This window comes from Planococcus citri, chromosome 3 (genome assembly GCF_950023065.1).
Source record: "Planococcus citri chromosome 3, ihPlaCitr1.1, whole genome shotgun sequence".
NCBI lineage: Eukaryota > Metazoa > Arthropoda > Insecta > Hemiptera > Pseudococcidae > Planococcus > Planococcus citri.
In genome coordinates, this window is record NC_088679.1 from 60,698,377 (window position 1) to 60,726,300 (window position 27,924).

Sequence of the window (27,924 nt, forward strand, 5' to 3'; positions counted from 1 at the left end):
GACGGCTTAGGTATGTGGTAAAAAATGACGTCAAACTAGTGATGATGCGAAGTATCGATGGAATTTGGTGTCGATTGTAGGTAAGGTATCGATACCATTAAAATGAATAAAGAACTCGATTAAAAACACTAAAAACAGCACGCGAATGGATAAAAAATGACTAACTGTTTCTCTTTCTTTTTGTTAAATATTAAAAAAGAGGCAATGTCATGCTTTGTTGGAAGGAAAGGAGTATTTTTGGCTATTAATCAGTGATATATAGTATAGTACTGTTAAAGTATCGAAAGTATCGACGTGATGCAGTGGCGTCGCTAGACAATCTGAACAGGTGTGCCAATTTTCAAAATTATGAAATCAAGTTGTAAAATTTCCACCCCCCCCCCACCCCACCAAAATTCTCATTCTGACCCAAAAATGTTTTTCTTTTTTAAATAATGTAAGGGTTTTCATTTTGTCATTCTTATGCACAGTATGGATTCTGATCAGTTTAAGATTTTCGAGAATCTGGATTTTGGATGTGTTTTTAAATCTCTTTTTTAAACATTTCTGAGAGTACTTTCACCAATATTTGAAAACCTCAAGTCTTCTTTTCCTATGTAAAATCCAAAATCCATTTTCAAAAGCTGCTACCCAAGCAGATTCGATTTTTGTGGATTTATGAATCTGCCAAGATCCAGATTCTCGCAAAAAGCTGCCAAAATCCGTGTAAAAAGAACACATCTATTGATTTTGTTTTGCCCTTCCTTCAATTATCATCTCATCATCCTTCTTTGATGTAAGAATCCGTGCGAAAGAATCAATACAACCATTTAGCAAACCAAATTGCAAGTTCAAACTTTTTTTATACCCGGAGGTAATTGATTTGTAATTTTTTTTTTTTTTTTTTTTGAGAATGAACAGGTGTGCCCGTGCACACCGGGCACACCGGTTAGCGACGCCAGTGACGTGATGATCGTAACGATACTATCGATTCCTTCCAAGGTATCGATTTCGATAGTATCGATACTATACGCATCACTAGTCAAACATGTACCTACATATGTGTCATATGGTTCTTGAATCCTGATAAAGCATTTCACTACCCCGCTTCAGCTATTGATATAAGGGCACCACTGATATCCCCGCAGCGGTCTGTGATGCACCAACTGTTTCTGTTTTTTTTTTTTAAATAAAAATTAGCTACTCGAAATTAAGAGGAAAATAATAATCTACGTTAAATCCTCTACAAGATGGAATGGGTTTGAAAGTTATCTGCGCTATAAAAAAAAAAGTTGATGTAAGCTCGAAGTCGTAAAACTCAGGGATGCTGTGATCCCACTGAGCATTTGATGAGTCCCCCCTATTCTTAGTAAAACTTTACCCCCCCCCCCATATACTTCCACAAACATTTTTTCAACTATAAATTGGCCAGCGATTGTTCGAACCATTTTTAAAAAATGGAAGTTGGAAACAAAAATGTTTAATAATTATTTCAGTGTACCTAACTGAAATTTTTCATTAATGCAGTAGGTATATTTTTAAAATTTCTTGGGTTTTATTTATCCGCGCGGTAGAAAAAAAGTTATAAATTTTTTTGAACTCTGTTCATCTTGAAAATTAAAAACTCAAATTTTCATGAAGTCGACTGCAAATAGATTTCAAGTCGTTTTGGAGCCTTCAGCAACTTTTTGGAAAATATTGGAGCCACCAGCAGATTTCTGAATGTTCGAAATTTCCATAAAATTTTACCAAATAGAGCTAGAAATCCAAAGTTTACTCTGCACTCCAATTTCAACACGTTATCATGTCTACTGCAGGTGGGTTCGAGTCATTTTGGAGCCTCCAGCAACTTTTTGAAAATTTTTAGAGCCTTCAGAAGATTTTTGATACTTGAAACTCCTACAAAATTTCACCAAATTGGAGTTGGAAAGCCGAAAATCACTCGGCAAACTAAGTTCAATACGCTATGAAGTTGACTGCAGGTGGTTTCAAGTCGCTTTGAAGCTTCCAGCTACCTACTTTTTTGACTTTCATGGCCGACAGAGAGAAGTCATTCAACGTCAGTTCAACCTAGAAATGGTAAGGGGGGTCGGCGGTTTGTTTGAAGATTTTCCTGCGGAAAGACCTTCTGAAGAAATGACAAATGGCGCAAATCGCAGCCCTCTAGCCCTTTTTTAAAGGCTGCTAGGGGGTGTCAAAGTTTTCAGTGAACTTGAAATATCATCCATTTCAGCAGTGGATTACTGGATAACCGTGATACCCACCACAATGCATTTTTTCCAATAGTTGGGGGTTTTGAAAAGCTTTTTGGTGATATCATAAAAATCAATGTTGCCACTTTTTTTCGTACAAAAAATTAGTTCAAAAAGTTTCGAAACGTAGTTTTCATATCATTTCGACTCTCAAAAATTCTGAAAAAAATATATTATAGACAACTTTTTATGCTGAACAACATATTAAAAAATTGGGTTGGCGTTATTTCGTAAAGTCGATTTAAAAAAATTGAAATTTTGCGAAAAAATGCGATTTTTTAATTTAAAACATGAAAAAAAGTTTTGATAGGTGAAGTTGACTCATTTGACCGCTATTTTTACGTATCTGTTGAAAAAGTTGAGAAACCCCTTGTGATGAGGATATATGCCCTGACTGTATACGTGTTTAATATTATAACTTCTCCATGACGTAGTCATTCGCGTAATCCTTCTATGACGAAGTCTATGGTAATCCCTCCCTAAACTGGTTATGCAAGGTATACGTGTGCAATTCTTATGAGCATCGCCGAATGCATGGCGATGCTACGATGCGAAAACTGCATCACCACTTGGTTCTTGATATTCGCGATGTCCAGTTCTTCGTCACAAACAGTTAATAGGCTAGAAAGGGGTACCCCCTTTACATCCATTCATTCGTTGTTTCCCACCTTTTGAGTGGATAATATGTGTTTTGTTTAACGTTTCTTACGGTTACTTTTACATTTCGAGACCTATCTTCTTGTTACCCGGGCAAAAGGAAGATAGTAATCAATTTAAATGTGTCGCCTCAGAACCTATCACCTACTGATGCACCTAGTATTAGGGGATGCCAAGGAGAGGTAGGCAACGTGAACAGTGACAGGGACTGGCTGAAATGCCTTTATACCCAAGCTTCCCAGCCTTACGTAATCGATTCGTGAATATTGAACGGTGAGTAATTAGCCTTTAGTTATTATTTACTTTACAATATTTTGGATTGATCTGCCTTGTTGATTCTTACACAGTATGCCAGGATTTCCTGTGGACGTCTTCTTACTTATCCGGTCAGATTATCATCTGGCTATCTCAAGGCAAGACTATCATATCTTGCACCTCTTCAAATAAATATAATTAGTTTATGTTTAGTTGATATAATTTCGCCGAACTGTTTAATTTAATAATTACACCATTAAATGAGTATAAATAGTTCTGTTGAGGTGTTTTCATTTACATCTCATCACTTTTTCTGATGTAGTAGTGACTGATTAAGATCCTAAAAATCTACCCTCGGAGCTAGCTAGGTAGAAGAGAAATATTCCCTCTCTAGGGAATAATTCTTGGAAAAACTCTACACAATACTTACGATAACTTTTACCATCTCTAATCTTTCTCATTCCCCTCTTTACACCCTTTCACTCGATGAAATGAACTCCTCACAAAAAATTATCAAAATTCGAAAAAATTCAATTTTCAATTTCAAACACCAAAAAAAGTTCAAATTTATTCAGTTGTCTTATTTTGACCTTTTTCTGACGTACCTATTTCATGAAAAAGTTGATAAAAATCACACTCACAATAACAAAAAAATAAAAATTCGTTCATTTTTGAATCTTTTCGAATTTTGATTTTTTTTGTGAGGAGTTCATTTCATCGAGTGAAAGGGTGTTTTCAACTTTTTCAACAGATACGTAAAAATAGGGGTCAAATGGGTCAACTTCACCTATCAAAACTTTTTTTCATGTTTCAAATCAAAATATTGCATTTTTTCGCAAACTTTAATTTTTTTAATATAAATTTTGCAACATGGTACCATCCCAATTTTTTAATATGTTGTTCAGCATAAAAAGTTGTCCATAATAAATTTTTTTCAGAATGTTTGAGAGTCGGAACGATATGAAAACTACGTTTCGAAACGTTTTGAGCTAATTTTTTGTACGAAAAAAAGTGGCAACACTGATTTTTATGATGTCACCAACAAAATTTTCAAAACCCCCACCTATGGGAAAATGTTCCATTTTGGTAGGTATCGCGGTTATCGAGTAATCCACTGCTGAAATGGATGACATTTTAGGTTCACTGAAAACGTTGACACCCCCTGGCTGCCTTTAAAAATGGGCTAGAGGGCTGCGATTTGCGCCATTGGTCATCATACCTTTGGAAGGTCTTTCCACAGGAAAAATTTCAAAAAAATCGCCGAACCCCCCACCACTTTTAGGTCTAATTGACGTGGAATGACCCTAGAAGGCTGCGATTTGCGCCATTAGTCATCCCTTTGGAAGGTCTTTCCACAGGAAAAATTTCAAAAAAATCGCCGAACCCCCCACCACTTCTTGGTCGAAATGACGTGGAATGACCCATACGAAACTATAGAGGTAGTGGGGAGGCGGTCCTGCCCTCAAAGTTGTCAAATCTTGGACTTGCCGAAACTCAAAAAAAATGTTTGAATCCAAAAATAAACTCCTCGTATGGAAAAAAATATTTTTTTACTTCTCGAAATACAAAATTTTTATAGCTTTTGCGCTCATCTTCGTTCGGGCCTTTTTGCTTTTCTTTTTCGGAACTAGAATTTCGAAAAAAAATCACTCAAATTTTGACATTTTTAAGCCAAAAATTCGATTTTTTCCCATAAAAAAAACACTGTTCTTTCGGATGGGTGATGCTTTGTAACCCAGGAAAAGACTTCAGGGACCAACTACTAATGACTGGAAATTTGTCAAAATGATCGCTCAAGCGATTTGTTGTTGTGGGGAGGGGGGGCATCATTCTTTGAACAATCTTGTCTCGAGAAATGGAAGTGCGTGTGTCAAAAATGTGCTATTTTCAATATTAATCTGGAAATGTGGGAATATCCCCCGGAAAATAAAAGAAAAATGTAATTGATGGCGTGATTCAAGTACAGCTACTCCGAATAAATTCCTCTGCGATAAATTTCCCTCATTTACGCATGATGAAATCAATCAAGTTAACGCGTAAGTTACGTATGACGTACCGCATCCGTAATTTTGTAAATTTTTCGCTTTTGTCGTGAATTTGTTCTCTCAGATAAAAATTATGTAGGTATTTACGTAGGTAGTATCATTACCTACGTAGAATCAAGTTGCGCAGGACTTTCATATAGGTACTTTCGATGATATTTGAGTGATGATTTCACGCATGCTATTGCTAGGCGCAAATATGATGAGCACATACTTGCGGTCATCCTCCATGTGACGATAGATATCATGAATTATAGAATAGTTTTCGACGTGATTTAATAAAATTTAATAAAATTACACACAGGGCCATTGGCTATGATATTTTAAAAACGTTTCGTAATAGTCATATTATAATGGCAGGTTTGAAATTAAATTTAATAACGATTGGGCTGTGTTTTATTTTCGCGTCGATTTTCCACTCCAAATGTGACGATGCTGTAGGAATACAAAGTGGACCTGAGCTTGAAAATAATGCGAGTACAACGCCCATCCCACAAATACTAGGTAAGTGAGTAGATAAGGAATTAAGTAGGTACTGGGTACCTATATTTTTTTATTACGAGTACAAACCAAAACACATCTACTTTTTCTTAAATTCAGGTAAATTATAGGTATGTATTAATCCTTCTATTTTATTTGATGTTGATTCAGAACCCAATTGCAATGCAATGCCTTCAACTCTTCCACCTTTCATTAGTGATATTCAATTCATCGGTGTCCTTCTCATAAGCGTATTTGCTTTGATCTGTATGATGTATTTTCTGTACCTGAAAACAGTGGAAATTAAATCAAAACTGTGCCCATGCAACGTGCAACAAATGAATCAACCCGAAATTCGAAGCGGACGAGATAGATCCTTCACTCGAACTAGTCAATTCTCCGAAAAAGAACGCGTTTACGAAAGTCCTGAAATATTGAAAGGACGTCCATATCCTCAAGGTTTGTAGACTAGACTTGAATTATACGAATAGGTACATATTTTGAACGTGTCGCCGAATTCAGAATTATCTCGACGTACTCGTAATTTAGTATCAATGAATATTGCAGAACAACCAGCACCAGAATATGAAGAATTACGCAATTTTCAAGGACCCAGTGCAAGTAAAGATGAAAACTTCAATTTCGAGCATTTGCCATCATCAAACACCAGTGAAAATCAGATACTCAATTCGAAAATCTTTCATAAGAAAAAATTCAATGACAGATTTTAACGAAATAAATAAACATGTACATACCTATATAAATTATTGTACATATTAAAATAGATCTTACATCTTAGGTCAGTTTTTCAAACTGATTTTCATAGATGGATCATACAGAGATAACTATGTAAAAATTACCTATCTGTGTACTTTTTGCAATTCAATTGTTTGTAAGAATAAAAATTATGGCTAGAAAAGAGGGGAAGAAAATTTAATTAATAATGGTTTTTCTTGCACATTTATTTTCCTTTGCTGTCTCAATAGGTACTCATTTTCTCCACCATCACTTTGATTCAATTCTAAAAATTCATTTTTTGGACCGATTTAGGCGAACCTTTTGAAAAAGTCCATAATATGCAAGATTTTTTTAAAATTTTAAATTTTTTTCAGAAGGCGTGGAAATTATACAGAGTAAATTTTAGCTTTGCCATCGCATTTGCGTAATTTATGTGGAAATTTCAACTTTCAAAACCAGAACTGCTCAAAACGTCTGGAAACCATTTTTAATCGATTCGCTGGGTCGAAAATAGGGTAAGTACCTACTTGCCAAATTTCAGCTTTCTAGTTCAGTTGGCGAAATTTTCTTTCTACTAAACAGAACTGCTAATATAAGAATTGCTTTTTTTTTTTTTTTTTTTTTTTTTTACAAAAAGTCGGTATCACTTTTTTGCAAATAATTTCTAAAAATAGTCCACCTTTTTACCGGTAATTATTAGAAAAAAAAGTTTCGCCTTTTTTCATAAATTGTCAATGTCTCATTTTTTTTTGAAAAAAATTTCTGAGAGGCCTTGCTTTTTGGCACATACAATTATAAAAAGTCTCATCACCAGTTGTCAAAAGTGCCCTGTAGTCTAATTTTTTTTTTAATTTGCTTAAATTAGTTGTTGTTTTCGGGCAAAAAATTTGAAAAATTTTACCTTTCCCACCAAAAATTTGGTAAGAAGTTGCGAAATTATTTCACCTTTTTTTGCCAATAATTTTCAGAATCCTGTTTTGGATAAAATTTCCATAGATCGAGTCCCAAACGGAATGTTCTGTTTCGTATTTTTTTTTTAAATCCGAAATTAAATCATGAAATTTTATTTGTTCGTTTTGTTTGTATTTTTGTGTATGAAAATGTTTTACTTATGTTTTGTATTTTTTGTAAATTTTTGAATACCTACATTTTCAAACTTTTTTGGCTACGTACTAAAAAATTTTCAATTTCACTCTCTTATCGGTTTGGTCATTTAGAAAAAAATTGTGTAGGAAGGATGTAGGTATTTTTGAAATCAAATTGTTACGGCGATCACTCCATTTCTCTGTACTGATAACGGTTGAACGATGATACATATCAGGTTATTCTGGGGACAAATCTGATGACTGTTCAGATGATTTTTTTGTGACGTTATTTTCCAATCAAGTGGAATACGTGAGATAATTTTTAATGTGGTTGAGTAAAAGTTGAGAATAAATTAAATTCATAACATTTTTAAAAGTGGTAGGAAGGTTTCTGATGATTTTATTGTTTATTTACTTGGTTCAATGATGGCGAGCTTGAAATTTAATTTGATTTCTATTTCGATTCGGTGGTGTTTTACTTTCGCATTGGTTTTTTATTGTACATGCGAAGGAAATTTTACAACTGTTAATACGCCCCAGGGTATAAATTTTGCAACACCGAGCACAACAGCACCAAACATTACAGAACTAAGGACTACAACGCCTAGCAAGCGTAAGTAATAAAATAATTAGGTACTAAAGGTTCCTGTTTTTTTTTTCACACATTGCATTATTCCTTCGTTTTAATATTGATTCAGAATCAGAACCCAATTGCCATGCTGTGCCTCCAACTCCATTCATTAGTAACTTTCAGTTTGGCGCTTTCCTTCTCGTATGCATATTTGCTTTGATGTGTATCGTGTATTTACTGTATTTGAAAAGAATGGAAGTTGAATCGAAAAAGTGCAGTTGTCGGATGCAAAGAATGTGCCAACTTGGAAATCCGAGCGAAGGTAAATCCTTATCTAAGTTTTATTCTTCAAGCAAGTATACATTACATAGTGTACGAATAGTTTTTTTTTTAACATTAGACGCTAGCTACAGGGTGGCCAGAAATATCGGGTACCCCTAAGAAAGTTTTTCATTAAAAATATAGGTTGGCAACGTGAAATAGATGCATATGATTGGTGGAATGTTATCTCTCCAGTACAACAACCAATGATGTGTTATCATTATTATCATTCACTGTGACCAACCGAAGTATTTAGTTAAAAAACTTTTTTAGGGGTACCCGATATTTCTGGCCACCCTGTAGTAGCTAAGATACGTAGGTAGTTAGGTACCCACCAAGTGCCCAAATCCGACTCACTTGTGAGTTTTGATTTATGTTACACGTTGTAGGTATGTTTCCTTTTTTTTTTTTTTTTTTTTTTAAATTGGTCTAAAAATGGATCTTTTTGGACCTTGGGGGGAGCATTTTTTTTTTACAGTTTTGAAGATATTCCATATTTTTTATGCATAAAAAATTCTGAAAAAAATATTTTGATGAGATAAGTACATAATAACTTTTATACAGGTATTTTTTAAATATGTATTTGCTCATTTTAAGGGAAAATGTGTTAGGGTGATGTAGGGAGCTTTAAAATTGTACCATGGAGTTGAGCTGTATTATTATAGGTAGTCATCTTCGTGTAATAAATAATAATGAACGAATTTTCATTCCAATTGGAGACAATCACTTCCGATCCGATTATACTAACATTTCAAGCATTAATCACTGTTTCTGGGACATCTCGTATGATAAACAATATGTTTTTCCTTCCAATTTTTCTTTGAAAAAAAAAAAAAAAATAGGATCTAACGATAGTGTTACGCCAATTAATCAGACATTCGATTCTATGAATCTTACACACTCATTCCATGGATCTGATTAATACCTAATATCCGTTTTTAATTGAATTTTTATAACCGTTTCAGAACCTAGGTATTCACTCGACCCGTTAACAGTTTCAAAATTATTGGCTCATCATAATGCTACTGTTGTTCCACGGAACGAACCCAATACCAGTAAAGCTAGTGACCAAGCAATATCATCAACTATAGCAGGTAAATTCCAATATCGTGCTTATCTACTTGAATCGGTCAGTGCAGAAAGGGCATAAGTCCATTTTTGCGTTTTTCAGGAATAACAAAAAACTGATTCATTCAAAAATCAAAAAAATTCAGTAAACATGCTTAAGGTCATTGAAAGAGGACCCCAAGACACAACTTTTAGCGCAGTTTCCAAAAAAAAATATTCACGTGCGCCAGTGCTGTTGCTGCCTAAACAAATGGGACTTAGACCCTTTCTGCACTGAATTGACAAAATTTCTTTCGAAATTTCTCGGGCACGAATGGGGCTTGATTCTACATCTAAGTACATCATTTAGACTGCTATCCCGTTTAAATTGACCAAAAACCCCTTGAGTTCTAAGACTTTTTGTCGAAGTTGTTAATTTTTTCATCATTTTTCAGTTCAGAGATTAACTTAAATTTCAAAAAATGGTCCCTCATAGAAAATCACTACTAGCGACTTCAAAAAATTACTAGCGTTTCTGAAAAAGTTACTAGTGATACCGAAAACGTTACTAGCGCTTGTACTGACGCTACTAGTGACCAACTTGACACTACTAGCGACCAACTCAACACTACTAGCGACCAGCTCGACACTACTAGCGACCAGCTTGACACTACTAGCGACCAGCTCGACACTACTAGCGACTGACTCAACATTACTAGTGAATGATTTAACGCTACTAATGACCAAACAGACACTAGTAACGATTTTTTTTTACTTGAATTTTTTTTTAAAAAGGGTCCTAGACATCCTCAATTTAAAACTCCCTTTTTTTCACCAAATATCTGGAAACAATCATTGAACATTTCAATTTTTTGCACATAGATATTATATGCTGAAAAAAATGAAGAATTGTCAATTGTCAAGAGCTTTTGTCATGGCTTGCTCAGTTTCTCGGGCCCCATTTATATTTTTAAAATTCGGAGAGGGAGTGGAGGGGAGAGGAACGGAAAAAAGTCCATGATTTTTGCGAATAAAGCCTAAATTCCAGTCGAAAAATGAAAAAAAAAATTGAGGTACCAGCCCCTTCGGAGGGGGAGAGGAGGGGAGAGGAACGAAAAAAAGCCCATTTTTGCAAATAAAGCCTAAATTCCAGTCGAAAAATGAAAAAAAATAAAAAAATTTGAGGTACCAGCCCCCTCGCAGGGGGGATGAGGGTAAGGGGACGAGGAAGGGTCCATTTTTGCAAAGAAATATCGAATACGAGTGTATGATATCCATTTAATTTTTATCTAGAAATATTAACACACCAAAAACTCAGTTTTAATGTTGTAAAAAAATCATCAAACTTGAAATTTTCAAAGTCCAGAGTGCTAAAAAGTGCATATAAATGTTTCAAACACCTCACCTTCCAACTTCCTCAGTGGCCTAGTTGGTTAGGCAGGTGACTAGAAAGTGAGGGATTGCAGGTTCGAACCCCACCACAGGCATGAATTTTTTTTTGATTTTCAAAATTTTTTGGGGGAGAATTCGTTGTTCTAGGAGGGTCTACGAGTAAATAGCTGCCATTAACATGTTTCTGCCATGATTTTCAGTGCAAAATGCGCAAATTTGCGCGTGTCACTACTATTGACAAACGTTACTAGTCATTAGTAACGTCTGTCAGTAGTAGTGACGCTACTTGCCGAAAAAGTTACTAGTGTTTTTTTTTAGTAATGACGCTAGTAGTGATTTTCTATGAGGGGTCTTCTCAAAAATGTTAGTTATTTTTCAAGGAATTTAAAAAATTTTACAAAAAAGTCATAAATGCGGATCCGCCCTTTTTCTGCGCCCAAATACCACTTTCCCGGCAGTTTTGCGGAAATCTGACATCACCAGTCGATCCGCCATACTTTGAAACCCCCATTTCCGCAAAAAAATTTTTTTTCAAAAATGTGACTTGTTACCTTTCTGCACTGACCGATTCACTTATTATTATCATTTTTTTGCAAAATCAATCAATTACGTAGGTAGGTACTTATTAGTGCTAACAAGGAAGGTAGGTATTCCAACTCGCTTCAAGGAAAAGTTTTTGATTTGGAGAAAGCTACTTGTACGTGGATCGAATAAAGAAGATGGCAAAATATATCATCAGCCAAGCCAAAATTTCAGATGCTGAAGTGTATTTTTCGATTTTTGACGAATGGCTTTGAGAGATGAGACAGGCAGAAAGACGACCATGAGAAGCTAGACAGATAGGCCAGTGACCTTGAGAGGCCAGCCAAAGAGGTCAATGACCTTGAGAAGTCAGACTGGAAGACAAACAACTTTGTAAAGCCAGACAGACGAGCCAATGACCTTGAGAGAGGGCAGCTAGGTAGACAGACGACTTAGAGAGGCTAGGCAGGTACGTCAGTGACCTCTGGAGCCCAGAAAAACGAGTCAATGACCTTAAGAAGACAGACAAGCAGACAGACGATATTGGAAGGTTGCACAGACATTCCTCCACCGTTTATTATTTGCAATAGACTCAAAATGAACTAAAATTAATTTAAACAGATTTTATGGAGTTTTTTTTGGGGGGGGGGGACGTAGAATTTCTAAACATTTGATGGAGGCTTCAAAATGGCTTGAAATCATCTGAAATCGACTAAGCATGTTGAAATTAGATTGCGGATTAAATTTTGGCTTTATTCCAACTTCATTTAGTAAAATTTTGTAAAAATAAGTGTCAATAAATTCTGCTGGAGGCTCCAGAAATGCTCAAAACCATTCTAAACCGTTTCCAATCGATTTTGCGGGTCATAAACGGAATACATTCCAAATTTCAGCTTTCTAGATCAATTCGGTAAAATTTTGATTTTTTTTCTCATTTTTGGCTCAAAATTTGATTTTTAAAAATTCACAAAAAATCGAAAAATACACTTCAGCTTTTAAAATTTTGGCTTATACGTACCTACCTAACATTTGTCTGAAAGATCAGCCACTACATTTAAAATTTGTTCGCAGTTCCCAACACACCTAACGCCGAATTGGAAAAAGAAATTCATACTTGGAACGCTCACAAATATCTGGAATATTTGAAAAACGAAGACGAACATGTTTACGAAGATCCTGCTTTGGCTGGTGAGTTTTCTTGAATGAAAATTCACCAAAGTGAAATTTTTTTTTGTAAGATTTACGATTCTAATTTACTTATTCATTTTGTAGTACCGCAGCGTAAACATTTGAATAATAATCTCAATCTGCCCAGTGCAAGTAATGCCCAAGTATCTCATAATCAGCGTTTAACATCTTTTAATATCAATGAAACTGTAAGGATTAGTCCGAAAACCTTCCAAAAAGAAGAATCCAATGGCAGATTCTGAAATTATTGCTAATTAAGGTATGTACCTGTATTTTATCAAATATATTATTTTCATAGTCGAAGTGCACCAGGGTACGTTGAGACAGACTTTCTTTGTACCTATAATAAAATTCTGTAGGAAACTCTTATATTTTTCAAGTTTTATTTGAATAATACATAAATTAATAAATGCATTCCAGTACAATTAGGTATTTATTACAAACATATAGTACAAGTAAAACATTAATCCTTATTTCAGTGCAATCCTACGATTATAAAGAATAAAAAGGCATAAACCCACTTTTATTTGATTTCAAAATCATCAATCAACTTGAAAGTTTATAAATTTTCAAGTAATATTAGATAGGACTAGTAGAATAATTACGAACCTATCCTATCGTTCATGAAGGATTGTTAAAGTCATTCTTTTAGTGACGGTGGTGTGCCAGCCTGCGAGAGCGATTAAAAAATATACATCAGAATTTATAACGATTTATTTTTTATTATAGTTACGACCTATTAAAGGCAAAAAAAATACACGAATTAAAATTATGTAATATCTACCAATTGCGCATTTGGTCTTTTTCTGTTTTCTCCTCAGTCATAACTTGGGATTGGGAAACTTTATTATTTAATTCTTCGTATACGTATTCCATGTTGTAAATTCCTTTTTTGGAATTCTTATTTATCCAAGATAGGAAATCGTTCATTTGCTCGGCTCTCCATTTTTTACGATCTTCTAAATTTCGGATAGCGTCATCGAACGTATGATCCAAGTAGGGAAGTTCGCCTATGTTATCATTTCTCAGCTGGTTTAACTGCAAATTATCAAAATATTTTTCAAAATTAATTCAAATAGGTGTCTACCTACATAATAAGTTAGTTGATAATAAAACAAACGAATTATACCGCGTCGAGTTCAGATTGTTTTTGAAGATTGAACGTTGCTGCTTCAACGATTGTTTTCAAGATTGTTTTAAATTCGGAAAAACTATAGAAAAATTATCGAATTTTCCATTTAACATAATTTCTTTTTACAGGTAACCATTTATACGCAGAAAATGATCATCTTACCGAGCTCTGATTGTACTCCAGTTATCGATCATAAAATCAAAAGGCACCGTCGAAGTGTGGAAACTTTGTGGTATTGCTGCCCACATCATGCTAACTTTGTGCAGGTGATCCACCGAGTAATCGTCGTCCAAAGTTGAAGCCAGAAATCTATTTTAATTTATCATATTATTTATTCGTATATTTACCTACTCTTATTTATTAATCGTCTGAATCGGATAAGCATTGCTATACTTAAGTAGCTACTTACTCTTTATAATTTTTTTCTTTTTTAAAGCAATATAAACTTTTCAAGTATGTAATTTTATCTGGACTCGTATCGGGTGTATTTTGATATTTAGATAGAAGAAAACTGTAATCCGATGTACCTCCTATTTGCATTATTGAACAGAGTACAGCGTATCTCATATCAGGTTCAATGCTACGAACAAAAAAAAACAAAAAACATGCACAGTTTTAATACACATTTAAGGTGAATTGTTCAGAAGTAACAATAAAAAAATCCTGGAATGCGGTAGTAAAAAATGTGAAATTACGCGAAGAAATCATAGGTAAGTAGATCGTAAAAATCAGAAATTCTACAGAAGTTCTAGGATTTTTTTTTCCTATGATACCTTATTCAAATCTGTCAAATTTTCAAAAAAAAATATTAATAAATAAAGAAAAATCAAGCCTTCATGACTTCCAGACGACCTGTGAGGGTTTTTAAAAATTATCATCAATCATTGGACAAGAATGTAATGTAAAAAGGCTGTTAAACAAATGTACTCGTATATATCCTAATTTTGAAAAAGCACCCCCCCCCCCCAAAAAAAGGGATAAGCTGTAAAATTGTGACTAATTTTGCTTGAATGAAACTGTTATTTCATTGAGGTACCTATAGGTAAGTACTCTAATAATTTTCTGGTTTGATAACTGCAGGTGAATCTTCTGAAACCTGATAAGAGAGGTGAGAGGAGTGAGAATTGAAATGTAATGATATTTAATAAGAGAACTCCTCAAAATGTGTACACTGTTTTCATGACTTTCTTTTCCTATACTTATTCTGAAAAAAGAAGTATGGCGATCGATTCTGGGCCAAGTGAGTATGCAGAAGACAACCCGTCTCAATTTCAAGTTAGTCAAGATCTCCAAGTTGAAGAAAGATTTAATTTTCAACCACTCAACCAGATGTAGATTGCATTTTTTTGATCCTCACTCTAATGATTATCTTCAGTTTTTCCCGTGTTTGCGAAATGAAGATGAGTCGTATTCTTCAATAATACTAAAATTTGAGCACAAAAAACCAAAAATTTTAGACTTTTGTCAAAATTTTAATGTAAATGAAACTAACCACTTCAGTACAGGTTGAATTCTATAGCTTGAAAACTCAATAGATTGAGTTTTAGCACCTGCTTCTCTTCAATCTTCTTTAGTAATGTCGAAAGAAATTTTTCTTTTAAAATTTTCATTATTTTGTCAATTTCAAATAATTTTTTTGAAACTTAATTGAACCTCATTTTGTCAAGTTGGAATTTTTTGCTTAAAGCTTAACACTTCTTAAAGTTATTACTTCAGATGAAACAACAATTCCCCGTTTTTTTTCTCTCAGTTGAGAAAATTGAAAAGTCATTTGAAAAACCAAAGATCCTTTGTGAGAATATTCCTACTTTATGCCTGATACCGTAATGGGTTAAATCACTACTTCAAAGGGGAGAACTAAGAAATACTCCGAGGAGAATAACTTACCTGGCTAGCTCAGCAGGATGGCGTTATAAGAATAAACCACAGAATGTGGATAAAATACACACACATGTTACACAAATGGTATATTTTATCACGAAGTGTGTCCCGATGGACGATTAAACCGAAATTAACACCAAATTAACCAAGATTATCCGAAATTAACCAAGATTCACAGATTACAACGATAGTTGGTCCGAGAATGTACAAACCAGTGCAACAGAGCACTTCATTAACACGATAGTCCATCTCTCTGGCCACAAGAAACAGAACTACGCCGTTCCACACGCTCGTAGCTGCGTCTAGGGTACAGCTCCGAGTAGGACAACGCAGTGTTACCATAGGGAGTAATACATAATAGTACACACAGGCAGGTTAGGCATATGAGGATATAACATATGCCCCTCCGAGATTAGCTTTGATGATGAGCTTCTTCATCGGAGACAATTACGGATACATTATATACCACATATGAGCTAGAACCTGACTATAAGTAATATTATGGGTATATACTTCTGCCCCCCGTATTTTCTACGATGAGAAAATTACGAGAGAGACAAAAGTGTGTTAAATTTAGAGGTGTGAGGTTAAGCGCTATTCACAACGCCGTATTGCACCAATTGGCCACCAGTAACTGGCACCCTAAGGCACCAAATCACTAATGCACCAGCCAATAACAATACGTCGCTGTGAACGCGTACTAAACGACACTAAGACAGGATCAAAAGAGAGTTGAAGAAACTCCAGCAGGTAACACCACGTTTTGATCACAAATGGATCAAAAACAAGGGAGGGGGTGTGGAAGGTGAGTTCTTCCCTTCTCTAAACATAATAGTTCGTGGAAGGGGGGAACGGGAGCTGTCTGTCATATACCATGATATGAAAAAAACAGACGATGTTAAAAAGGGAAAGTTTTGGAGAGCATGGCTAAAAGTGCTAATTGTTAGGGAAAAGCTTGCACAAATGGCAACTGCTATCATAAGCAGGGAATAGAAATAACACAAATAGTTATTTGGGTTCAGAATTATCACAATGGATATTTTGAACAGACAAGGTACAACTTAAAAAGATAACACAACTCAAATTCTAACAAGTACTCAATTCCAATTTGCATCAATTCGTTTGTTCGTGTAGCTTTTAGATTGTTAAAACCCAGCAGTTGATTTGATATTCCACTGTAATGACGATTAAAATGTTAAATATGATTATTAACTAGATAACAAAAAGAACATTCTGACTATGCAGGTATGGTACAATAATACAAGAAAAAATTGTTCAAAAAAAAAAAAAATGAAAAATTTACAGTAAGTGATTTATGAGTTACAATGCACAGAAATAAATAACAGCAGAAAGTTACATCGATAAATAATAAATACAACATTTGGCATCAATCTCAAAAAAATAAAATAAAATAAAATAAAATAAATTAATAAAATACAAAGAAAATGTTGAAAAATTTACAAAGAAAAATAGCATAATTATGTGGGAAACAAATCAAGTTGTGTGAGAAAGAGAGCTTATTATAAAGCATTCTCGTTTATAGCGTTTGGTACTTGTAGAAATTGATTTTCAGAATCGAAAATACTTCTCAACAATTGACTTATAATTTGAATTTTAGCATCAAAATTTCAAATTTGGACAACTGTAGGTTGTGAAGTTGTGTTCTTTAGGATATTCTTGAGTATCATAACTCGTAAATATTCGATGAAAGAGGCATGGTGGAGGATACATATCTACGTGATAGTAACCATCATGTAGATTTTCTTATCTTGTTCAATCACGAATCAGCAACTTGGTGAATTTTGGTTGATAGTGGTTGGGAAAAATGAATACCTTTTTGGGAAAAAAAGATTCACCTTATTTGCTGATTTTGCTTGTTGAAATTGGAGCTGAAAAATTTCAATCTTCCAATCTCAAAGTCTGGCAATTTGATGAAAATTTACCCTTTCATTGGAAGGCAATTAAACTGAAGTTGAAAAATTTCAATCTTCAATTCTCTGAATTGAATGTGTGTTGGGCCATACGTCACATCTGTAGTTGGTAGGGTAAATTCATGATAAAAAAAAAAAAAAATGGGAAGAATGCATTCATCATAGAATGTATTTTTGAAGAAGTTTTAGGGAAGGGTATTTTTGATTTCCAACTCGTCATGTTTTGAGAATCTGATCTCTTCACATGGTTGAAGTTTTGGAAATTCACTCTACTCTGGGCCAAAAAGCAACTAATTGTGCAAGTTTGACACCTGGATACCACACAATCGGGGCATACATTGTATCTGGTGTTTTTGTAGAGTGGTTTTTCAAAAAAAAAATTCAGTTTTGAATTCATTTTTTGGGAATTTTACTAACAGTAAAAAATTTTGGATACTTTTCTGCAAGTTATTAGAATCAATAGCTGGAGAGGGAGAGAGATAAAAATGAAAATTCATCATAGAATTCATTTTTTGAGAAGTTTGACGGTCTTGGAAAGCTTACTAGTATTTTTGTAGAGTAAATTATCTCTCTCAAAAATGAAAATTCATCATAGAATTCATTTTTGGAAAAACAATTCCATGCTGGATCCTTGAACTATTAAGATTAATAGCCGAAGGGGGGAGGGGGTGGAAATTCTTGCCCCTGTTGATGACTATTTTCTCTCCAATTAGTTTGAAAGAAAAAATTCACCATGGAATTTATTTTCAAATGAAACTGTTTGGAATCTTGGAAAACCACTGTCTGATTTTTTCAGCTGAGAAAATCTACCCTATCTTGGTTTTGAAATTTGGGAATAGGTACTGTGTTGTACCTATTTTGGCTGAAAGTAAAGTATTTTGGAGCATACGTTACAGCTGCCTTTGGTGGGCTAAATTCTCTCTCAAAAATTAATAAAATTCATTATCGAATCAATTTTCTGAGAAAAGAATTTTGTGGGGGTTTTCTGTAAGGTGAAAAGTTGCTTGTTTTGGAAATTATTTGAGTATAATAACTCGTAAATTTCAAAACGAGAGAGCAATGTGGTGTTGGTGGTTTTAATTTGGATGGAAATGTCTACATGATATTATTCGTCTTGTGTACATTTTCCATCTTGTTGAAATGAGAATCAGCAGTTTGGTGAATTTTTCGAGATACAATAAATACATATCTTTTCAAAATTCAACCAGTCTGCTGATTTGTCTTGTTGGATTGGGTATTGAAAAATTTCAATTTTCCCACTCAACAACTGACTGATGCAAGTTTTACCCTATCTCTGTGAAAACAATGCATATATTGAATTCGAAAAATTTCAAATTTCAATTTTTGGACATGACTTGGGGAGTTGAATTAAATTCACTATGGAATCAATTCTTTTGAGAATGGTTTGGGACAGGGTATTTTTTGTTGGGATGGGTTATTTTCTTCAGAGAAATTACCTCACTTGGAACCAAAATGCAACTATGTGCCATTTTGGTCCCCTTTGAGTACCACATATCGGGGCATATGTCATATTGTTTGTTTTCGTAAGGTAGTCTCTCCAAAAAAAAAAATTAATAAATTCAGTATCGAATCTATTTTTGAAAGTTTTGGGAAAACGTAATATAGTGAAAATTTAGGATGGTGGGAATTTTGGCCTATCTTGGTTTGAATTTTGAAAATCAGTATCGAAATTCTATTCTTACCTGCTTGGAGTGGAGGAGTGGACACAAACTTCCTTAAAAAATTTCTCGAAAAATTTCACAATGGAATTATTTTTCAATATGGACTATTTCAGTTCTATTGGAATCAATGACAGGGGGGAGGGGGAAGTCCTTGCCCCTGCTAAGGGTGTTTTTCAGCTAGGTGGAATTTTTGAGCAAAGATTACAATTCAAAAATTTGTCAAAAATTGCATGATCGCAAGTTTATGAGCCTTTTTGAGTGTAAACTCTCCGAGGAAACTTTGCCCTGCTTGATGTTGGATTAAATGACACTGAGACATTTCAGTTATCAATTTTGAGCACTCTGCTGTTCATAGTTTGGACACATGCTATACTAGTTATTTGGGTAAATTTTCCAAAAAACCAAAAACACACAAAAAAAAAAAAAAAGGAAAAAAGGAAGAAAAAATTCATTCAGTATCAAATTGCATTTTTTCAAATTGCAAAATTTTGAAATGACTTCTCCCAACCTATTAAAATTAATAGTTTGAGATCGTGAAAACTACTTCTACTCCATTTGACAACATTGTCACCTGGTTTAGAATTTCAATGTGGAAAATTTTCGTTTCAAGATTTTCACTGATTTGGGAAAAATTTACCTGAAGTAATTTTCTAAGACTTAGCTTTTTGAAAATTTCCAAGTAAATTTTAAATCCTAGTTATTCGAGTATTTGGAAAAACCTTTGGTACAAAAATTGCTCAAGATTGAGCACTTTCTGATGGAATTTCTATTCTCAATTTGGGTACTTGAAAATTTCAACCACTCTGTTGCAAATAATAGAATCATTTTTGCTCAGTGATTGAACTGTGATAAGAAACAGAATGGGGTAATGGATGAAGGGTCTTCCGCACTAATGGCTTCGGATGCCTTGGTAGGGTTGAGAGACAAGATGGAGAGATCGCACCCCTCATAGAGATGATCGAGGATTTCAGTCATTTCTGAAATCGAATAGAGAAGGTGATGGGGGGGGGGGGTCAGTCAGACAGAATTTTTGCACAAAAAATAACATATTACCGGAAATGCGTGAAAAAAGCAATACTAGGGATAAATAAAATGTCTGTCAAGTTGGCGTTGGGAGCCGCATTGACACGTTTACGTTAACACTTTGATTTTAAATTTTAAAAGCATAAAATAACGACTGTACTCACCAAGTATCAGGAACTCCAAGTATCAGGAACTGTCAGCTTGCATTAGAAATTGAAAAAAAAAAAAAAAACCGAAAACGATTACATATACGCGAACGACACATTTTATTGTTGGAAAAAAAAAATCACATCACTTGAAAAAAAAAGCTTGAAATTTCCAAAAACTGGAAAACTTCAAAGAAATTAGCATAATAAACATTTTTCACAAAAGGAAAAAAATGATTATGCCTTCTTACAAATAGTATCAAAAGTAAGAAGAAACACATGTATAATAACAGTGTAGGTAAAACAATTTCAAATAAAAAGGAATAGAAATTATCCAACATTGGATTTGATACAATCAGGAACACAAAAGAAATGATCGGAGAGCTCATAGCAGAATCGCTTGTTGGCTCGTGTGCTTATCACACTCACCCTACCCCGCACCTTCTAACAAACTGTCAAGACAGATGTCTCAGTGCCAGGATGGCGGCAAAATGCATAATGTGGCCTGTGCTGACGAGCCGATTGCTGGAACACAAAGAACTACGTAGTTGTAAAATTACAACTGCGTAGTACCAGGGTTTCTCAACTTGGGGTTTTAGTAAGATGTGCTTTTTTGGTAATTCTACACATCTGATTGTGGAAATAGAATTCCATCTGACTGGCCCTTTTTCTCAAACTTGGGGGTGTTTTCAATTCATCAAAGAATTTCAGTGAAGTTTGAGGTGGGAAACAATGTTCATTTTTTGAAAATGGAAAATTTAGGATCAAATCTGTCATTTGGGAGGTGTTGATTCTGTGAAAATTGAGTTTCAGGATCGAAATCAATTTTCCAAAATTTGGTTTCAATTTGAATTTTAGAATCAAAATTTCAAATTTGGGAAAATGTTAGTTGAAAAGTGGTTTTTCTTGGGTATCTTTGCCATAGAAAAAATTTTCAATTATTAACAAATTAAAATTTTTCTAGCTAGAATGGGGTGAAATTTAGCGTTTTCAAAGCAACTCATGTGCTTCTTGACTCGTAAAATTTTCATTTTTACGAGGGAAACAATTATTTAACATTAAATAACTTGTTTTTGGGGTACAATTTGGAATTTTCAGAATTTTTGAAAAATGACAAATGCATTTTTGACTCAACTTTTCCGAAAATCGTGAATTTTTGAACAATTTTGGACATTAAATAATATTTGGTGCCGCATTATTCGTTGATGGGGGAAGACATTATTCAAGATTGAATAAATATTTTTAGAGTTGAAATTGGCCTTTTCGAGAGATCTGAAAAATGACAATGCATTATTTTTGGCTCAGATTTCCCAAAAATTACGAATCATGGGAAAAAATACTTTTCAACATTGAATAAGTATTCTCGAATTGGAAACTTGCATTTTCAGGTTATTTGAAAAATAACCATGCATTTTTGATTCAAATTTCCCAAAAATTGCAAATTTTTGAATAATTTTGGACTCAAAATCATATTTGAAACCAAATTACTCGTTTTCATGGGAAAAACTACCATTCAACATTGAATTAGTATTTTTTGGACTTGAAATTTGCATTTTTAGGGTATTTGAAAAATGACTATGCATTCTTGGCTCAAATTTTCTCAAAATTGTGAATTTTTGAACAATTTAGGACACAAAATCATATTTGAGGCCCAATCATTCGTTTGAAGGGTAGGAAATTGTTGAAAATGGAATCTATTGATTATCATAAGTCAATAAATTATCCACACATCGAGAAAAATCACTATTTATTATAAAATAGGTATTTATGGAACAACATTGGGAAACTTTTTATAACTAAAAATGACAATGCATCCTTAGCTATTCACAAGGCAGTGGTGACTGTGGTTTCCATTTGTTGTTCTATGGAGTCTGTGGGGGTGTCAAAATTGACATTTGCCCCAGCTGACATTGATGGAGTGGGGATGCTGTTATTCACAGTATCGTGAGTTTGAGCATTGGAAGTGGGGGGAGATTGTACAGTGGGGGTGTTAGTAACAACACTCACCCCTGATGAGGTACTTGGTTCTTGGTCCCAAACTAGCTGTGGGTGAATTTCAACCTGAATTTCAAGTTGATTTTCGGCTGGGGGTATGACAGGATCGTCATTGTTTTAGGACTCAGGACAAGGTTTATTTTAGGGGGTTTCTTCATCCCCGGATTCCTCTGATGAACTGCTTTCAGAATCGGAAGCGTGAATCGGCTCCAGCCCATGTTTATTAAAAATTAGAGCAATGGGATTCGAGGTATGAGGGGGGTGAGATGGGATTTTAACATGGAATTTCTCTCTGTGTTGCTCAGGTTTTGCAGTATCCGCAGATTTCTGAGCATCAGAGTTGGAATTTCTAGTTTCTGACTGACCAAACTTCTTTTTAGGGGTAAGGGTGATTAAGACATCGTGTTCGTTGACGTTTCCACCTAACATTTTCCTAAATTGGCGTTGGAGGGTAGCCATATCAGAGAGTTCAACTTCCTTGGAACCATCGTTATTATAAACTGGGGTTCCAAATTGTTGGTAGCTAGTCTTGGAGTAAGCTGGACCTGAGAACACAATAGGTACCTCGTTTTCTGGATCAACGTCATCATTAGAAAAAAATTCCAATTTACTGATGAGTTTTTCCACAGATTGTCCATCCTCCTTAAGGTAAATTCTATACTCAAGGGGGGCTTTGCTCACCAGAAGATCGACTATGCATTCTTCGATGGCATATTTTTGTTTCATGAGCGTTTTAGCCCAACGAATCATTTGGTCAGCCATTTCTTTAGGACCAGAGGGGGATCGGAATCGTAATTCGCATTCCCTAAGTGCAGCATTCTGATGAGCTTTGTCCCAATAAAAATCAAAAAATTTCTGAATAAGCATATCGTAAGAAATCACATTCTCTACTTTGCTTCTCCAGGTGTCGGCATTTTTCGCTTTCACTGCTCCGATGAACAAGAATATTTTGTGAGCTTCCACAACATTCAAGTTCTCGAAGTATTTTTCAAATTGGGAAACAAATTCGTGGGGGAAAAATTTCCTAGACTCATCATAAAAAATACCTGCACTTTTCAGGGAGGCTGAATCAAATGGCATGGTTTTGGACTTCGGCGCATTAATAGCGTTGCTGCAATTGTGAGAGCCACCAAATTGGGCTTTTTTCACTTTTGCAAGCTCCGAAGCCATCACCTGGCAGTCTGCCACGTGTTGATCCATTCTGGTATCCCTATCTTCCCTATCTTTGCGAAATTTGCGTGCAGTATTCGCAGCAAGTTCGCGGGCTTCTGAGGCTGTATTAGTGGCTAGGGTGGCATGTTCCTCGGCTGTTTTGACAAGATTGTCAGCCCAAGAACTGCATTTTTGTTCAAATTTCTTGAACTGGTTGTGGGTTTTTTTAATTGCTTTGGTATTAGCAGTCAATACCTTAGCAACCACCTCCTTATCCTTCTCTAATTCGCGAATGTACTTATCATGTACAGCCTGGCCTGCCCTAACTTTCTTAATCATCTGCACCTGCGATGACCACGTGTCCTTGAATAATCCCAGAAGTGGATCGTTAGTATCAACGTCTTCTGGCAATTCTGGGAATTCTGAATCGTCAGTACCGACGATGACAGAATTCTTCTGTTGCAGTTGTTGGTCTGGTTGTGCATTTGATTCGGAAGTTGCGTCTTTAATGGGCTTAATAGGGGGAGGGAGGGTGGTTTTAGCTAAATTAGTGGATTCAGAGTCGTCAGCATCGACCTCCTCTGAATCCTCTCCATCCACCTCAGAATCGAGTGGAGAAACTGGAGAATTATCCCATTTTTTGAAAAATGAGGTGTAGGAAAGTGGGCTTAAATTAGTAACAATTTCAGCCTCTTGGGTGGTAGGATCGCTAGTATTCTGTTCACAAATGGAATTAGAATCACGATCCTGCAAATTATTTATATAGTTTGGGCAAGACCTTTTGTGTCTACCTAACACACAGAGACAGTGGTAGAATCTTGGCATTTTGGGAAAAATTGACACGAGACAAAATTCACAAAAATACACAAAAAATAAAATGCGGAAATATGCACAGTGTTTAAAAGCAAAAAATAAGCTAAGCAAAAAATAAATATGCACACTTTGAAAAAAAATTAAAAAGCAAGAAAGCAAAAACACACGTAGTGATTACCTGGAATAAATTCAGCACACGAGGCACACGAGATACACGGCAAAAAACAACTACTGAGTTAAGGCGCGAAGTGATGAAATAAAAAGGGCGTGGCTGCATCAACAGCACAACTGGCTTGATGCGGTCGCGTCCGTTGGTGTAGGGAGGGTGAGGTAGCTCTAACAGGCCGTTGTGGTGTGATACAGCGGCTTGCAACGTGGTTAGCTAGCTACGAAACGTCCGTTGTTGTTAGGGTGGGGTGCGGCAGATACAACAGCACAATATGGCGTAAAGTAGCTACTGCAACGTGATTGGCTCGCGACTTCGCGCTCTTTCTATAACCTTCACGCTGTTTTTGGTACCAAAATTGGCGCGATCCTATGCTGTGAGGTGGCAGGGGTAGCGGAGGTATAGATTGCACCACGTTTTTGCATCTTTAAGTAGGTTTTGACTATGCAAACCTACCTAAAACTGACGAGCACGTTTTCACATTCTCTATGACCTTCACGCTGTTTTTGCAACCAAAATTGGCGCGATCCTGCGTTGGGTGGTGGCAGGGGTAGCGGAGGTATAGAGGGACCACGTTTTCACATTTTTAAGTAGGTTTTGACTATGCAAACCTACCTAAAATAGATCGAAGATGGAAAGAAAAAGATACTCGTTTTTCAGTTAGAATCAACTTTATTTGAGTTTGAAATATTTACACACAATGGTATTAAATATCTATTATGATATTACATACGATGATGTGAATATCTGAGTAAGGTTAATATATAATAATATCAACTCTCACACTGACTAAAAATAAATTATACCTAAATTTATTGTCCTTACGAGGGGACAAACACAAATGGTTTTTACAGTGGGAAATTTCCACTCTTTGTTGCAATTTCACACACAATGGTGTGAAATTTCAACTGGGAATGGAAATTTAAAGGCAGATGACGAGTGTAAGTCACCAATCTGTCTTTTTCGAAGATTATTGGGCGCCAATGTGAGAATATTCCTACTTTATGCCTGATACCGTAATGGGTTAAATCACTACTTCAAAGGGGAGAACTAAGAAATACTCCGAGGAGAATAACTTACCTGGCTAGCTCAGCAGGATGGCGTTATAAGAATAAACCACAGAATGTGGATAAAATACACACACATGTTACACAAATGGTATATTTTATCACGAAGTGTGTCCCGATGGACGATTAAACCGAAATTAACACCAAATTAACCAAGATTATCCGAAATTAACCAAGATTCACAGATTACAACGATAGTTGGTCCGAGAATGTACAAACCAGTGCAACAGAGCACTTCATTAACACGATAGTCCATCTCTCTGGCCACAAGAAACAGAACTACGCCGTTCCACACGCTCGTAGCTGCGTCTAGGGTACAGCTCCGAGTAGGACAACGCAGTGTTACCATAGGGAGTAATACATAATAGTACACACAGGCAGGTTAGGCATATGAGGATATAACACCTTTCCCAAAGTTTGAAAAATCCCCCCCCCTCAAATGGTAAAAATCCAATTTAATCTGGAAATTTTAAATTTTTGCATCAAAATTTTTCTAAATTTAATCCCATTTTCAAAAAAAAAAATTGTCTTATCCTTCAAGCTATGTTGGCCTTTCAGTGTGAGGTTTCCCAACGTTGAAAAAAATCAAACAAATGGAATACTTAAATCAAAATCGGTTAGAATTTTTTAGAAATTTCTTATTTCTGTGTCAAAGTTTGTACATCTATATTATGTGCACAACCATCTTCCAAAAATTTCCAAAAAAAAAACCTTCTATCCTCTAAATAATTTTGGTCCTCTTGTATAGAGCCCCAAAAGTTTGAAATATCAAAAAAGATAAAAAGCTGAAGTCTGTAAAAATGTTCAAGAATCTTTCTTTACTGTTCAAAATCATTTTGAATAGATTTCCAAGAAGAAAAGTTTTTGGTCCCTTTGAAACAATGTTAGTTTCTTAAAAAAAAAAAAAAAACTGAAAAAATCAATTTTAATTTTTTTCAAAAAATTTTAATCTCTGTCAGAATTTTAAATACATTTTTCAGTAAATTTGATTTACTTTTAGACATGCTTTTTCATCATCCAGACGGTATTAGAGGAAGTTGAAACTATTGAATAGTGTTTTTCTGATGGAGATGAACAAAATCCAAGAATTAGAATGTAAAAGCGTAAATTTTTTTATTTTTATTATTTGTTGAGCAGAAAGTTTTCGGTTTAGTTCCTCAATCGCCAGATAAGGAGTTAGGGGCACTCTTTATATCAGTGTGTTTATTCAAATATTAAAACCAACAAAAAAAAGTATCAACATTGAATTAAAAAAAAAAAAATTCGGTCGTGCTGATGCATCATCTTTAGAAATTTCCAAATTAGCTATTGACCCCTTCCCCTTCCTTGCCACTAAATCATCGTTATTCTTTAAAAAAATGTCTACCAAGATACCTCAATATATCACCAACTTGAATCTAGATTAAATTAATCGATTTTCGATGCAATTTTGGGAAACTTGTAAACTCTCATGGGACAATTCAGGGGTGTAAAATACCTACAATATTGGGAAAATTAATGAAGTTGAATTCAATTTTTCCCTAATCAAGTCCCAAATTTCATATAAATGTATATTGTATGTAAATGAAATGATGATATTGTTTTTAAAAATCACATACGGATTAGCAGAAGCATCACGCATGTTCGCAGTCTTCCATTTATCGAATTCTGATCTCGCCATCGTATTACATTCAGTCATACCCATTGCACAAGCCCATAAAAATATATCGCTTCTTAAAAGTCTATCAGTATGCTTCATTTTTGACGACTCGGACCATCTCGAATTAAAATCATTGAATGCAGGTGCTATTAACCATCTCATAAACACCTGAAACATTTATCACAATAAAATTGAATACCAATGTATAATAAATATCGGTTCGATCTTAGGTAACCGATTGCTTTTTCCATAAAAAGACATCTTATAAATACTTACCTCATCATCTAAAAATAAGGTCAAGGTTTTAAAATTGGGGCAAAACTTGATTAATTAGAACGACGCGACGAAGACTCTTTTGCACGTTAGAACGAACGGATTTTACAAAACTTGACAAAGCGAGTAATTTTACGTTTCATCTTTTTTTTTTTTCGGAAAGAGATGAAATAAAGCGAGCGGATTTTAACGAGAGGTTAAAATGTCGTACTTGTTATTTATCTGATGACGTTACATTAAACCTTATATTTCCGCTGTGAATTTTTATATATGACTCGTACCTACCTACCTACCTACCTACCTACCTACCTACAATTGCTATGTTGACAATTTATTATATCGTGTAGTAGGAAAAAAACAAAAGCAATTCAAAAATTAACTTAGAATCCGTATTCGGATTTCAAAGGCAGGTCAAATTAAAGTAGGTACAATGGTTCGATGGTTTCTTTTCATAAGGATTTTCTAAAAAGTGGAATTTAATAACGAGTCGATGTA

At 34.8% G+C, this 27,924-nt stretch overlaps 3 protein-coding genes and 1 long non-coding RNA gene across 6 annotated transcripts in view; 3 read left to right on the forward strand and 1 right to left on the reverse strand.

The window, feature by feature from the left end:
* Positions 1-2,814: 2,814 nt before the first annotated feature.
* LOC135841183 (uncharacterized) lies at positions 2,815-3,420 on the forward strand. Its single transcript, XR_010557857.1, has 2 exons — positions 2,815-3,161; positions 3,236-3,420. It is a non-coding gene; the product is annotated as an uncharacterized LOC135841183 (long non-coding RNA).
* Positions 3,421-5,173: 1,753 nt separating this feature from the next.
* LOC135840780 (uncharacterized) lies at positions 5,174-6,659 on the forward strand. Its single transcript, XM_065357454.1, has 3 exons — positions 5,174-5,689; positions 5,837-6,124; positions 6,233-6,659. Exons 1-3 carry the CDS (start codon positions 5,539-5,541, stop codon positions 6,394-6,396), a joined length of 603 nt encoding a protein of 200 aa, XP_065213526.1. The 5' UTR covers positions 5,174-5,538; the 3' UTR covers positions 6,397-6,659.
* Positions 6,660-7,465: 806 nt separating this feature from the next.
* Positions 7,466-14,127, forward strand: LOC135841670 (uncharacterized). Its single transcript, XM_065358768.1, has 6 exons — positions 7,466-8,101; positions 8,187-8,381; positions 9,346-9,474; positions 12,413-12,529; positions 12,614-12,788; positions 13,790-14,127. Exons 1-5 carry the CDS (start codon positions 7,912-7,914, stop codon positions 12,769-12,771), a joined length of 789 nt encoding a protein of 262 aa, XP_065214840.1. The 5' UTR covers positions 7,466-7,911; the 3' UTR covers positions 12,772-12,788; positions 13,790-14,127.
* LOC135841669 (aminopeptidase N-like) overlaps positions 12,905-27,924 on the reverse strand; it is a 30,563-nt gene continuing 15,543 nt past the window's right edge. For 2 of the 3 annotated variants that reach the window (XM_065358764.1, XM_065358766.1), the window contains exons 13-18: positions 27,116-27,324; positions 14,071-14,241; positions 13,824-13,970; positions 13,659-13,740; positions 13,314-13,567; positions 12,905-13,199 (exon numbers count right to left, since the gene is read on the reverse strand). In XM_065358764.1, the coding sequence (XP_065214836.1) occupies positions 13,178-13,199; positions 13,314-13,567; positions 13,659-13,740; positions 13,824-13,970; positions 14,071-14,241; positions 27,116-27,324 (885 nt within the window). In that variant the 3' untranslated portion in view covers positions 12,905-13,177. Of the gene's footprint in view, positions 13,568-13,658; positions 13,741-13,823; positions 13,971-14,070; positions 14,242-27,115; positions 27,325-27,924 lie in introns of all 3 variants that reach the window. The other variant, XM_065358765.1, reaches the window with a different exon arrangement.